This window comes from Rhinolophus hipposideros (assembly GCF_964194185.1).
Source record: "Rhinolophus hipposideros genome assembly, chromosome: 25".
NCBI classification, from domain to species: Eukaryota; Metazoa; Chordata; class Mammalia; order Chiroptera; family Rhinolophidae; genus Rhinolophus; species Rhinolophus hipposideros.
The window spans coordinates 14,817,123-14,830,685 of NC_138071.1; the positions used below are offsets into that span (position 1 = coordinate 14,817,123).

The 13,563-nt window shown below is 45.2% G+C and overlaps 1 protein-coding gene across 1 annotated transcript; it reads right to left on the reverse strand.

Moving 5' to 3' along the window:
• Positions 1-11,956: 11,956 nt before the first annotated feature.
• Positions 11,957-13,008, reverse strand: KLF14 (KLF transcription factor 14; the record flags this gene model as incomplete). Its single annotated transcript, XM_081038332.1, has 1 exon — positions 11,957-13,008. One exon carries the CDS (start codon positions 13,006-13,008, stop codon positions 12,028-12,030), a length of 981 nt encoding a protein of 326 aa, XP_080894458.1. The 3' UTR covers positions 11,957-12,027.
• Between the last annotated feature and the right edge of the window lie 555 nt (positions 13,009-13,563).

Sequence of the window (13,563 nt, forward strand, 5' to 3'; positions counted from 1 at the left end):
TCTTCGTGTGCACTAGATGCCATTGCCCTTGCTCCCTCAAAGATCTCTTTCCTACAATCCTCCCATGTCTCTGTTTTGCATTAGCAACTTTTTACTCCTTCTTGGATCATTTTCACTAGAATATAAACAGGCTAGCTCCACTCCACATCCTGGAAAACAAAACAACGCATTTTTCTTGACTCCATTTTTTCCCTACCAAATTCCATTCCATTCCTATTTGAGAATAATGTCTTGAAATAGTGCTCTCTACTCATCGTCTCCAGGTTCTCTCCTCCTGTTCTTTCCTAAGTCCATTGCAATCAGGCATTTACTCCTATGTACTATTCCAGTGTGACTGCTCTTTTCAAAGTCACCAATGACTGCTGAGTGGCTAGGGCCAATGGCCAACTCCCCAACCTTCATCCTACTTAGCGTAAATGCCTGAAAAAGTGGACCACCGGTTTTTGGACACTTTCTTGACTAGGCTTCTAGAACATCATGCTCTTGGCTTTCTTCCTACCTCACTAGTCACACCTTCTCAGTCTCCTTTTCTGGTTCCTCCTCAGCTCCCTTAGTTCTTCATGTGGGAGTGCCCCACATGAAGCTTTTCTTCTCTTCTCCCTCTACACTCACTCTCTTGTTGATCTGATCCATAGGTCATGTGCTTTAAATACGCTGTGATCCAGCGTATTTAGAGCTTTAAATACGCTGTGAACTCCCCAATTTTTATCTCTAACCCAGACCTCTCTCCCAAACTCCAGACTTATTTCATCGGCTATTCAATATTTCCACTGGGATGTCTGTCGTGTATCTAAAACTCAGCATGTCCCGAACCAGACACTTGATCTTCCCCAACAAACAACTCCATCCTCCCAGCTGCTTAGGCCAAAGAATTCTGAGTCACTCTGACTCTTCTCATTCTCTTGCTCCCATAGCCCATCCTTCAGGAAAGTCTACTGGCTTTTCCTTTAAAATATATCAGAATCTGACCACTTCTCACCATCTCCTTTACCATCACACTGGTCTAAGCTACCATCATCTCTTACCTAGATTAATAAAATTACCTCCTAACATAGCTCCTTGTTTACATCCCTCCAACACAGCAGTCAGAATGCTACTTTTAAACATAAGGCAGATCATATCATGCTTCTGCTCAAAATCCTCAACGTTTCTCCATTTTACCCAGAGAAAAAGCCAAAGTCATTACATTGGCTTAAAAGGTCCCCCTTCCTTCTAATCATAGTTCTTCTTCAGCCATGCTGGTCTCCATTGTTTCTTGATCTCATCTGCTAGGGTTGTTTCTTTAGCTGTTCCCTTTGCCTGAACACTTTCCCGCCAGGTATCTCCTAGCTAACTTCCTCACCTCCTTGAAGTCTTTCTTCATATCTTATTTGCACAATGAAGCCTATCCAGATTACCATATTTATTACCTCAATCTAACCTGTACTCCCACCCAGCGTTCCTGACCCACTTAGCCTGCTCTACTTTTCACGAATTCCATCTCTTTTACTACCTAACACACGACATAATTTACTTACTATTTTCTATATCCCTTCTGCTGGAATATAAAACCCTAGGGGCAGGGATCTTTGTTTTATTCACTTACATAACCCAAGTGCCAGTAACAGTGCCTGACACGTTGTAAGTGCTCAATAAATATTTGTTGAAATGTATGCCCTGGCCCATGAAAGCCTGGTTCTTTTAGGTCAAAGCCATGAGGACACAAAGCCCTAGAACGAAAGCCTGGAGCACCGCCTCTGAGGCTGCTCGATGCACTCCAGTCCAATCCATCGCTGACCCCTGCTGGAACCCACTGACCAAGTTGCTGTCCCTCCCTTAACTGGATGAGGGGACCTAGACCTCCTTGGGGACTAGCAGGGTGACAGGATGCTGCTGATACCCTCTCTGCCATCTCCCTGTGACATACATACCCTACTTGGAGCGGTAATAACTGTAAGCCTTCTTTTCCCTTGGGCTTTTCCTGATTCTAGGGCTTGTTTGATTTATATCTGACAAGTGTGTTCTCTTGTAAGGACCCAATGAGTTAGAGAGGAAAACAACCCTATTCTTAGTCCCACCTTCAGAATGAATAACTTAATCTTTAACCAGACTGAAAATTGGTACAAGGGAGGTATGTTTTAAAAAATAACAATGCGATTTTTTTTTTCTTATTTTCTTCCATGTGGCTATTCCCTTTTTAACCAGAGGCATCCATTTGCCTCAGAGAACATCATGATTGTTACAGCAGGAATGCAAAAGTAAATAAATGCCTCTAGCTCAGCTTTTGAAAAATAACTAAATAATAGTCTTGAAAGCTTCATTGGGAAAGTAAAGGAAGCTCAAAATGCCAAACACTCTTAGGTATTAAGAGCAAAACATGTAGCCTGGGGAAAAAGTTTTACTATAATCAATAGTCAGAGCGAACCTGGAGTATAATAGTGGGAAGTTGCCGCCTACTGAGGGAGGAAGTGAAGTGTTCTTCCAGTTGGAAGAGCCAAGGATAGGGGGAAGTTCAGAGGAGTTGAGGCTAGACCTACTGGGTGCTCAGATCCCTGAGAAGCAACAACCCCCTCACCCCTTGGCCCTTGGCCCAGAATGGGTAAGATGGACACAGCATCAGGAACCCCAGATAAGTCGAGATAGAATCTGGAACTTTTGGGCTATTTCTTCACTTCTACTCCATGTTCATTGTGGTGCTGGGGCCACATGGTACCTTTCAAGAAGTAATTCTGAACTGACTGAGAGGTGTCCAGGTAGGTAGATGGGCCTGTGTCTGCGACCCTTTCCTTGTGGACTTGGTCTGGTATGGAGGGGGAACCTGAATGTTTTTCATGCCTTGGTAAGAGAGTACAGAAATGTCGAGGGAACCCAAGGTCCAGAATAGGTCTGCCTTTGGGTGAGAAAGTCACATTGATCAGAGACCTCACGAGGAGAGGCTATAGTGGGACCAAAGACTCCAGAGGTGAGTTGAGAAATGCAGTTGAATTGAGAAACCTGTTGCAACTTGTTGGGCACAAGCACTATATGGCCAGAGGTGCCCAGCACAGCCACACAGCATGGAAACTGAGCACAGAGCCAGAGAACAGCACAGCTCACAGCTCTGAGACTGTTTCCCTTCCTGCCATCGTGAAGATACATAAGCTCCCAGTGTTCAGAAACCATGGTAGAGGGGGAGACCGTTGGAAGGAAGACGACTGGGACAGAGTGTTACGAATTAAAACTTTTCCTCTGTCATTAATAGGAGTGGGAGCTTATTAATAAGATGCAATTAGCTATATAATACAGGAGGCTACCATCCTGTAAATAGACAATTTTGACAGTTTTTCTTTTCTTCCTCTTTACTAAACTAGAATATTTTGAAAGAGGAACTAGCATTCTGGTTCAAGCCCTAGACCATCAAGAGCTGTCGTGGAAAAAAGAGAGGGACAAAGAGTATTCTGGAGGAGGAGAAAGGAAGGAAGGGCTTCGGAGAGTGGTGGAAGCATTTTTCTGAGGAAATTTCCGCCCACCCCATCCCCACATTGAGCTTCTAAAACGGGAATGGGTCTCTGAATTCCTAATGAGGGTTGGGGGAAAAAACCCTGCCCAAGTCTGGGAATAGGCACTAGAGTTCCTGAGCTGACACCCCTAATATATGGGCATAAAAGTTCTCGATTGCTTTCAATTTTTAGTGTACTATACATATAGTATGTATTAAAAATATATATACATTTTCCCATGTAAAATTATCTATCTTGGTCCCACTAATGTTTTATACTTTGGATTTTATTTTGATTCCGATGTTAATCTTGTCACACCTGTTCACTTTTCTTAACATTTGCCTGGTGTCATTTCCTACCCTACCATCTGCTTTTGTTTATTTAACCAATGGTATTTCCCCCTCCTTTAAAATATTCTCAAATGATTTATTTAAACTTACACAAGCAATACTTGAAGATATTCTTCTTTTAAAAGAGTGAAAGCACTATAAAAGTTTAAAGATCTATTGACTATTTATCCATCCCGGTTCCTTTTTTAAATTGCCTGTTACTGTCCTTTCATCACTTTTGATCCTTATCTCTTAAATTTTGGGTTCTCAATAGATTCTGGATATTAACGCTGTTAAATGTTTTTTTCAGTGTAGCTTGATATTTGGTTTTGCTTAAGTTTACAGATGTAAAGCATTTTAAAATTTTGATGCAAATTTGTCTTCTGTCTTAAAATTTTTATTTTAAAAATGTTTGTCTCCTAAACAAGGTCTTCTTTATCCAATGATAAAATTTCCAGATTTTTTGACTAATACTTTTTATAGCTTAAAAATGTTTAGGTCTTTACTACCTGGCATTTACTTTTTCTGAAAGATTTGAGATAGAAACGTTGTGTTTGAATTTGCTTTCTTTTCTCATAAAAAGTCATCTATCCCAATAGCATCTAGTGACTGGTCTCTTTTCCCCACTGATGGGAAATGCCATCTCTCTTATATGTCAAATTCTTCTATATTCACACGTCTATTTCTCAGTTCTTTATTCAAATTCATTTACCTGTTTGTCTGTCTCGGCACTGCACTGTTTTAACGACAACAGCTTTGTAATATTTTGATTATCTAGTAAAGCAATTCTCCCTTCCTCCTCCTCCCCGTTTTCCCCCAGGATCTTCTGTAATATTTCCTTGAAAAAGCTTTATGAAAAAAGATCGGGGGGTTTTCATTGGAGTTCATTAAATATATAAATTTGAGAAAAAGACTGACATCTTTATAGCATTGAGTTTTACCATTCACAGACACATTATTTATCTCCGCTTAGTCATATGTTCGTATTTTCTGTCATTCAGTAAACGTTTTATAGTCTTGTCTCTAAAGATTCTTTGTGTTAGTCATTGATACTCTATATGGAATCACTTAGACTATTACATTTTCTGATTGATGATTGCTGGCATGTAAGAAAGTAATTGATTTTCTCCTTTTCTTTGATTAATGTAGTGAATTATATCGACAGATCTCTATTATTGAATTAATCTTGCATTCCTGAGATGAACTTCATAAAGATCATGATGCATTTATTATTCTTTTCATTCACTGCTGAATTAAAATTTCTAGCATTTTACTTGGGATTTTCGCACCTATCCTTATAGAAAAAAATACTGCATTTGTTTTTTTCTTGTCTTTCATCTTATTTTGGTATTAAGGTTAACTTAATTATGTAATATAAATTGGTTAATTTTCTATCTTTTTTATGATTTTGTACAACTTATAAAAGCTGGAAGTTATCTGTTTCTAGAAGGTTTAGAGAACTTGCCTATGCAACCACCTAGACCTAATGCCTTTTTTGGGGATAGATTTTTGACTACCATTTCAGTTTCAGACCATTTAGAAAATTTGTATTTTCCTATAAAAATTATCCATATATTTTTCAACTCTATTGATATAAAATTGTTGGTATTATTCTCTTATAATTTTAAAAAAAACTGCTTGTGTGTTATGATTTTGTGTCCTTTTTCACTCCTGATAACTTTTTTTGGCCTTCTTTCATTTTTCTTAATCATATGTGCCAAAGAAATCTGTTTCTTAGGCTTTTAAAACAAGTTTTAAAATGAGTTTTCCCCAACCCTATTCTTTTTTTTTTTCCCTGTTTCTCTATTTTCTGCTTTTATCTATGGCAGTGTTTTTCAATTTCTTTTTTTCATTATCACCCCTCTAGGGGCCTTTTTGGACAATTTTTTCCCTAATCATTACTTCCTTCCCCCTAGCCCCAATCTTAAACAACACATAGGGTGTATATGTGTTTATATATAGTCACTTAGAGGGCCACAACTGTGGTGATTTTTTTTTCATCCCTCAAGAACCAATTTTCACTCCCTTGGGAACAATATTTTCCCTACTGAGAATGCATGGTCCATCGTTATGTCTCTTTCTACTTTCTTTGGGTTTCCTTTTCTTCTGGGGTTGAAAGCTTAGTCCATTCACTTTAAATAAGCTTAGCTCACTCTTTTTTACATAAAAAGTTTAAGGCTATAAACTACACTTCCTTTCCAAGTGCCATTTGCTTGCATCACACTTTTGCTATTTAGTGTTTTTGGTTTTCATTCAGTTCTAAATTCTTGGAATTGCCCCTTTTATCTGAATTACGCAGAGGTTTGAATTTAAATTTCCCAATGCATGGATATTTGGTTCTATTTTTCGTGGTATTTTTATGTGACTGCCTGCCTGGAGTTCGCTGAGACTGTCTTTCAACCTTACCATATGGTCAACAGGAATACCTGTAGACTTCAACATTAAGTTTGATGTTTACTATAGGCTTTTGGTGGATAATCTTTATCAATTTAAGAAATTCTCTTTTGCTACTCGCTTGTTAAGGTGTTTTTACATTAAATCACAAATTGGTGTTGCATTTTAACAAATACAGATGTCCCCAACTTACAATGGTTCAATTTAACGATTTTTTGACTTTACGATGGTGTGAAAGCAATACACATTAAATAAAAACTGTACTTTGCATTTTGATCATTTGGGGGCCCAGTGACATGCAGCACAATACTTTTTCCTGATGCTGGGCAGCGGCAGCTCCTTGTCACTCATGTGATCACGAGGGTAAACAACCAATCCCCTAGAACATAGGGTGTTTCTGGATATTGTGTTTTGTGTTTTTGCATCCTGTCCCGTCTACAAAATGCCCATTTGTGTCTCCTGCTTTTGGTGAGAAGAGGAGAAGGAAGACAATCACTCTTGAACAGAAACAGCATAATTGCCCAGCATGAAGGCGGTAAGCCATAATTACATAAATTACATGAGATATTCAACACTTTATTATAAAATAGGCTTTGTGTTAGATTTTGCCTGACTGTAGGCTACTGTTAAGTGTTCTGAGCACATTTAAGGTAGCCTAGGATAAGCTATGATGTTCAATAGGTTGGGTGTATCGAAAGCATTTTCAACTTAACAATATTTTCAACTTACGATGGGTTTATTGGAACATAACCCCATCGTTAAATCGAGGCGCATCTGTACTTGTTTTGGAACCAAAGGAGATGATTATGCTTTTTTTTTCTTCCTAATCTCTAATTTGATTAGTTACTTTGATATATTTCAAAGTGTCTCATCTACCTTATGGTTTTCCTTAGAGATCTAACTCTGTGCACTCTTCAAGCCATATTTATATTCCCATCTATAGTGGTACTATCACTGAAGTGAAGCTAAAAATGTTCGAGGTATGGCTATATTTTCTGTAACCTTCTAGTATACCTATCTCAGTGCTGAAGGGATGATTTCTCATTGTGTGCTCTGCAGATTTAGGTAGGTATCTGTCAATATTTTTTTGGACGGGGGCATTTCTGTTTTCTGAGAGCTTGCTTCCACTCTTTCGTTATATCTCTTTGGTTTTCAATCACTTCCTCTAACTTAGAAATGACTAAACTACCACCCTCTTTTATAATCCCATCTTTAAGATTGGGTAGCTACTGGTCTTTCTTATTTTCCCATTTGTATTGTCGATTCTGTTCTTTAAGAACACAACCTTTCTTCTAAAGAAATCCTTCTCTTCCTCCAGCTCAACTGGCCTGTCTACCTTTATTCATTTTTTCATCCTCCCATTGCTTCCCTTTTGACTGCACAAGCTAAATACATATTTGAAACAAATATGGCTGCTACTTGATTTCCTGAATAGACGTGATTCCTAGGGAGAGAAAAATCCAGGCAAAACCCTTTTCAATACTTGTCCTAGCCTTTGGGATTATAATAGTATTGCTTCTCTCTACCTCAAACCCTGATATAACAAACATTTGCATTCCTCTTTTTATATTTATAATTAAAATCCACCATTCCTCTGTGATTGAACACACAGCTTGAGTCCCTGAAATCCCACTGTCAGGTCTTATATAATCAACACATCTGGCACTAACTTGGGACATAATTAGAAGGTGACTCTGGATACACCATATGAATGAAAGAACTTGGTCCCTCCCATAGGTCTTTCCCTGGGCCTGTGAAAGGATGCAATTCAAATCAAGACAAAAGGGAACCAAATTGGGTGAAACTGATCTAATGTGCCCTGCTAATCCCCAGCAGCACAATTTAAGGGCTAAAGTCTCCCAAATTTGTGTTTTGAAGTACATGTGGGATTTAAGCCATTGTATCTTCAAGTCCTCATCTGCTATTCTGGCTGAGAATAAAGGCAACACAGAGTTTTCCATTCAGCAGTGCCTCTCCCTTCTTCAGCAAGCCTATTTTACCTGTATCTATATGAATCAATATCCAACACAGTGTAGTCTCTTTTTGCAAAGCCCTATGTCCAGTACCTCTAAAAAATAGTGACTTGCCTACCATGAGATGTTAGGATTTGAAAAGGCCAAAGAACTCAAAGGCCCAAGATTACTAAAGCACCAAAGTCCTGTGCCCTGGTATACCAGATGTCCCATCTCCACACATCGTATTTTGGTCCCCTAATTCTAGTCAGAGTGGCTATTTCCTCCAGATTTAATAGCCAAGGAATCTTTGCATGTGTTGGGGCATAAGGGAGAAAAATTAATCATATTCCTTTCCTCTCTAGGTTCTCATCCGAGTAATGATACAGGGATCAGACAAATGAGCATCCACCTATCAGTATTTTGTTGATGAATCTGTATCTATGGCCAAAATTGGGCTTTCTAATATCATCCCTCCACTGCCTTTCCCACCCTTCCCAATTGCTGGTATTGGGATTACCCACCCAAAGGAGAATACACAAAGGAAGCACTTACCTGGAGAGCTGCAAGGGGGCATGGCTGCTCCAAAAGTGGAGACAAAGAGAGGTGCTCTTCACACCTGCCTCTGGAAGGCAGGCCTGGGCCTCAGCAGGTGCTTATGAAAGCTGGATCTGAATGGAATGCATACACATTACAGGCAAAGAGGTGCAAAAGAGAGGAGCGAGCTAAGAGCGTGCACACGTATGCACGCATGCATGTGTGTGCACGTGTGTGTGCACATGTGTGCGTGTGCGTGCATGTACAATGACTTTCTTTCCTATAACTCCATCAGAGAACATAATCTTCCTTCATGAGAAGTGAGTAAGAGGTACAAATAGGGTCCAAGAGTGACATTCCAACATATTTCCCTTCTCGGAGAACAGGGAATTAGGGACAAATGACAGATTCTTGTTCCCCTGGGTGGGGGCAAGGCTGGTACTTTTTATCCCCTCCCAGCAGGGGTAGGGATCCAATTCCCTCACACCCAAGGTATGACCTGGAATTCATTCCCAGCTTCCAACCCAGATTAAAGGAAGAACTCTATTAATAGAGTCTGTTACTAGGGAATTCCTACATTAGAACTCAGGATGGCAGGGGTAGAGCAAGGGCCCAGAGGTTCAGGCTGACCCCAACCAACCCCCAAACACATTCACTCACTGAGCTCCATCTGGCTAACATAAAAAAAAAAAAAAAAAAGGAAAAAAGAAACACCAATAAAACTAGGAAACCCCTTCCGAGCCCTTTCTCCTCAAGACCTGTCTTGCCACTGGAGTGTAAAGGGGTAAAGGGTAATAGCAATACCCATGACTAAGAAAGACCAGCTTACAAATCTTGCCTCGATTATGTGGCTACTCTAGTGTTCTGGGTGTTTCCCTCTTCACCATCGCAAGTCCTAGGAGGAGTCATGGAAAGACATGCCACATTTACACTATCAGAAGCCATCCCCAGACAAAAGCCCCCAAAGTAGAAGAACCCAAAAAAGGACACTACTTGGGAGCTTGAGAATGAAAAGTTATTTATCAAAGGGTGGTTGGAAAAGCCAAGCTTTCTTGAGCCCGATTCCATCATAATCAGTGGGAGTCTCTCTCCTGTTAGCTTCATTGGTCCACCTACCCAATAGCAGATGTTCTACTGAGGGGACAAAGGGAAAATCATCGTCCTCAAGGGGGCCTGTGTGCCCTTCCTACCTACTTCCAACTGGGAGACAAACGGAGCCAAGGGAGGAACTCTTCCCACCACCAAAACCCACCTCCACAACTGGGAGCCTCCTCTTCCTATATGTAACCCAAGGAGTGACCCTTAGCGCCTGCTTAGTCCACATCAGGAAACACTGAACCTTTTCAGGGTCACAGGACATCCCTTTGGGTCATTCCTAACAACCCTTCCCTCTGTGTAGGAGCACTTAGTATTCCAATGTCAGGTTCGTATCACTCACTCTCTCGAGGAAGCTGGAATGCCCCAAAACAGAAAAAGAGTAGAATTGGGATTGAAAATTAATCTACCAAGTCAAAAGATAAAATCTCTCCCAAGATGCCCGAGAGTCATTTCCACTTTAAGTCCACATGGTGTGGAAGGAGGGAATGGGCTCAATCTGCTAAAAAAAGGGCTTTCAGGTTTAACATAACAAGCAAAAGGTTCCTGCGGGGACCAAACATTTGAAGGAACATAGAAGTCATAGAGAAGAGGGAGAGAGGGGATCCCGATGGCAGGAAGGGAGAGTGGTGTACTCTGACTATGGCGACAGAGAGAAAGGAGGTAGGGTAACCAAGCATGAGGGAAAGAGTCACTTAGAAGGCTAGATACTTAAATTCTAGTCATAGCGTTTGCCAGCAATTTAGCACGTGACTTTCAGCTTATCTAGGCTTCAGTGTCTTCATCTACAAAATAGGGGAAAGCAGTTTAACTAGATGCCCGTTACAGTCATTTATCATATGGCATCTTCCACAAGTATGACTGATGGACTATTACAAGAAATTCAGGAGGGGGCCAAAGGAAACCTTACTAGAGCAGGAAATGCCTTTCAGCCCCATCTCTAACGAAAGGGTCACATAGATACACACTCACACATACATAAGCAAAGTGGCCGCAGCAGAGACATTTCATCCATAGCAGCAGAGACACATATAGAAAAAAATAAATACCATTGATGCTCAATTCCTGCACTGGGGTAGAGGGGTCCTGAGGGTGTAACTTGGAGGGACTCCAAGGTCAGGGGAGAGGGTCCTTTTATTTTGATAATAATTTTCACCTTGCTGTTCCTTCCCCAAATTCAGGGCAGCCACCTCTTTGGACGAAGCCACTCTCACTTTCCCCTCCTCCTCAAACCACCAACTCACCTGTTGCTGAAACAAAAATGCCCAGACGCCCCCCAAAGAAATAAGCCACTAGTTAGCCTTTAAGAAATAAACGGAATCTACCACACCTGAGATTACTTGGAGTGGGCAGCTGGAACCACATGTCCTGTTTCCCTGGATCCCGTTTAGGACCTATCTCACACGACATCATTTGGGTTCGCCCTCTGGTTGAAGGGAAACTAGCCTGGACCACCCTTCATTTCTGGTGCTTTTACGGTTGTTTCTAAAATTTTACACCACTCTTATTATGAGAGTGAGCCAGGAAGTTACCCTCCCAGAGCAGGAATCCAAATGGGAAGAAAGACTACCACACAAGTGCAGGGTTCCAAGCCATGCAACAGGACCTGCAAAACAGACTCGCACCACTGCCCAGACACCAAGAAGCATCTCCCAGCCATACATTCACATGGACTCGTACATGGCCTCTCCTAGCAGAGGTAGCTGGGGCAATTGGGGAGTGGAGGACAACAACCTCCTATCAACCTGGGATCCCTGTTTAAAAGATACTAAAAATAAATTAGTAAACATTGCTGTTTACAGAAATAGAAATCCATTTCTGTTTCCAAAGGCCTCTCACCACCCCAGTCCTGGACTGCCACCCGTGACACCCTCTCCAAGGTCCGCCCTGGTGGGTGGGTAAGACACCAGAGTCCTTTAAGACTGGGAGCTCCTCAGGCACCTGAGAATTCCAGTTTCACATCTCTGCTTCCAGGGAAGGGAGAAATCTTCAGGACTCTGGAGAGTACCCGGGTTCATCCCTTCTCACCAGTTCCTGGGGGCTGTCTTGAGGCAACCCCCCCTTTTAGGATGATATAGGTGTTGTAAGAATTCCTGTTATTTTCAGGCCCCCAGTCCCTCCCCAGGGTCCAACATGCCTGCCTGGACCCACCCTCAGAGCGGAGGAACCAGTCTGTGCCTTGGGCTAACGACTCTGGGAAAGAGGGATGGGCAGAGAGAAGGCAGGGACAACGGCCTGGGGGAATCATCCTGGAGGGGACGACTAATAGCAATGACTGTCAGACAGGCTGAGGTTGAGCGCCTGGCCGGGGACGGAGCCGGAGCTGTCCACCAGGCTGGCGGGTTGCGCTTCGACGCGGGGGGTGCGACGGCGCCCCCGGTACTCGATCATGTCGGGATGATAGGCTGGGTGGCGGCGGGCGTGCTTGGTCAGGTGGTCGCTCCGGGAGAACTGCTTGGGGCACAGGGGGCAGGAGAAGCGCTTCTCGCCCGTGTGCGTCCTGTAGTGGCGGGCCAGCTCGTCGGAGCGCGTGAACTTCTTGTCGCAGTCGAGCCAGTCGCAGGAGAAAGGGCGCTCACCCGTGTGGGTGCGCTGGTGGGACTTCAGATGCGACGACTTGTAATAGGCTTTGTTGCAGCCCGGGAAGGGGCAGCGGTGGCGCTTGGCGGCAGGTGTGACGGGCCTGCGACGGGGGCCGGGGCCCGTGGCGGGGGCGGGGCCCGCTGCAGGGCCCGCGCCCGAGGCGGCGGCCAGGACGGCAGGCGCTGCGCGGACGGCAGGAGCACCGGGGCCCTCACGCGCGCCCGAGGAGCGCGCGGGCGCGGAGACCTGGGCCGCGCCGCAGGCCGGGGCCGGCTCCGAGCGCAGGGCTGGGCCGGAGCACGGGGTCGGGCCGGAGGAGCCGAACGAGGCGCGCAGAGCTTCCCCGGAGTTCTCCCCGAAGCCCTCCCCGGAGCCGCCGCGCAAGTCCGCCAAGACGCTTGCAGCCAGCAGGTGGGGCGCGGCGCCGCCCGCGCCGGGGCTGGGGGCGGGGACCTGGGGGAGCGGGGGGACCGGCGCGGGCCCCGGTGGCCCCGGACCCAGCAGCGCGGACTCCGGCGGCGCCGCCGCACCCACCTCCGAGCCTGCGGCTCCGCCCGCGCCCTCGGGGTCCGGCGGGCGGCGGTGGACCACGGCGCCCGCGGACATGGACACCAGGCACTCGGCGGCGAAGTAGTCCAGACACGCCACGGCGGCTGACATGCTGGCACTGCCGGGCCGCCGGCCGCGGGCGAGAGAGTTCCCGGGAGCGTCCGTCCCGCAGCCTCGGCGCGAGAAGCAGGAGGCCCGGTGCGCGCCGCCCGCCGCCCGCCGCCGCCGCCGCCCGCGCGGAGCCCGCCCCGCCTGACGCGCCCCTGACGCACCGGAGCCCGCGGGGGCGGCGGGACCCGCCCCGGCCCGCAGGACACCCCCTCGGAGCGCGCGCGGCCCGCCGGCCTCAGTCCTCTCGAACCGCCTGAGAAATTATCTTGTCTCGGCGTTCTTGCCTCTGCGGGCGAGCCAGGTAATTTTAATCACGAGCAAACTCCGCGATCGGAACTTCTGGGCAGCCTGCCGGCCTCGCCCCCCCCGCCCCCGCCCGCCCGCCCGCCCGCGGGTCCTCCGCCAGCTGCGTGTCCGGCGGAGTCCGAGAAAGTTTGCGTGTGTGTGTGTGTGTGTGTGTGTGTGTGTTTCGCGAGGGCGAGGAAGCCGCCCGTAGCGGACCTGTCTTTCGGTGCAGAATCACGGTCGCTCGTGCCGCGGGCGGGGATCCCGTTC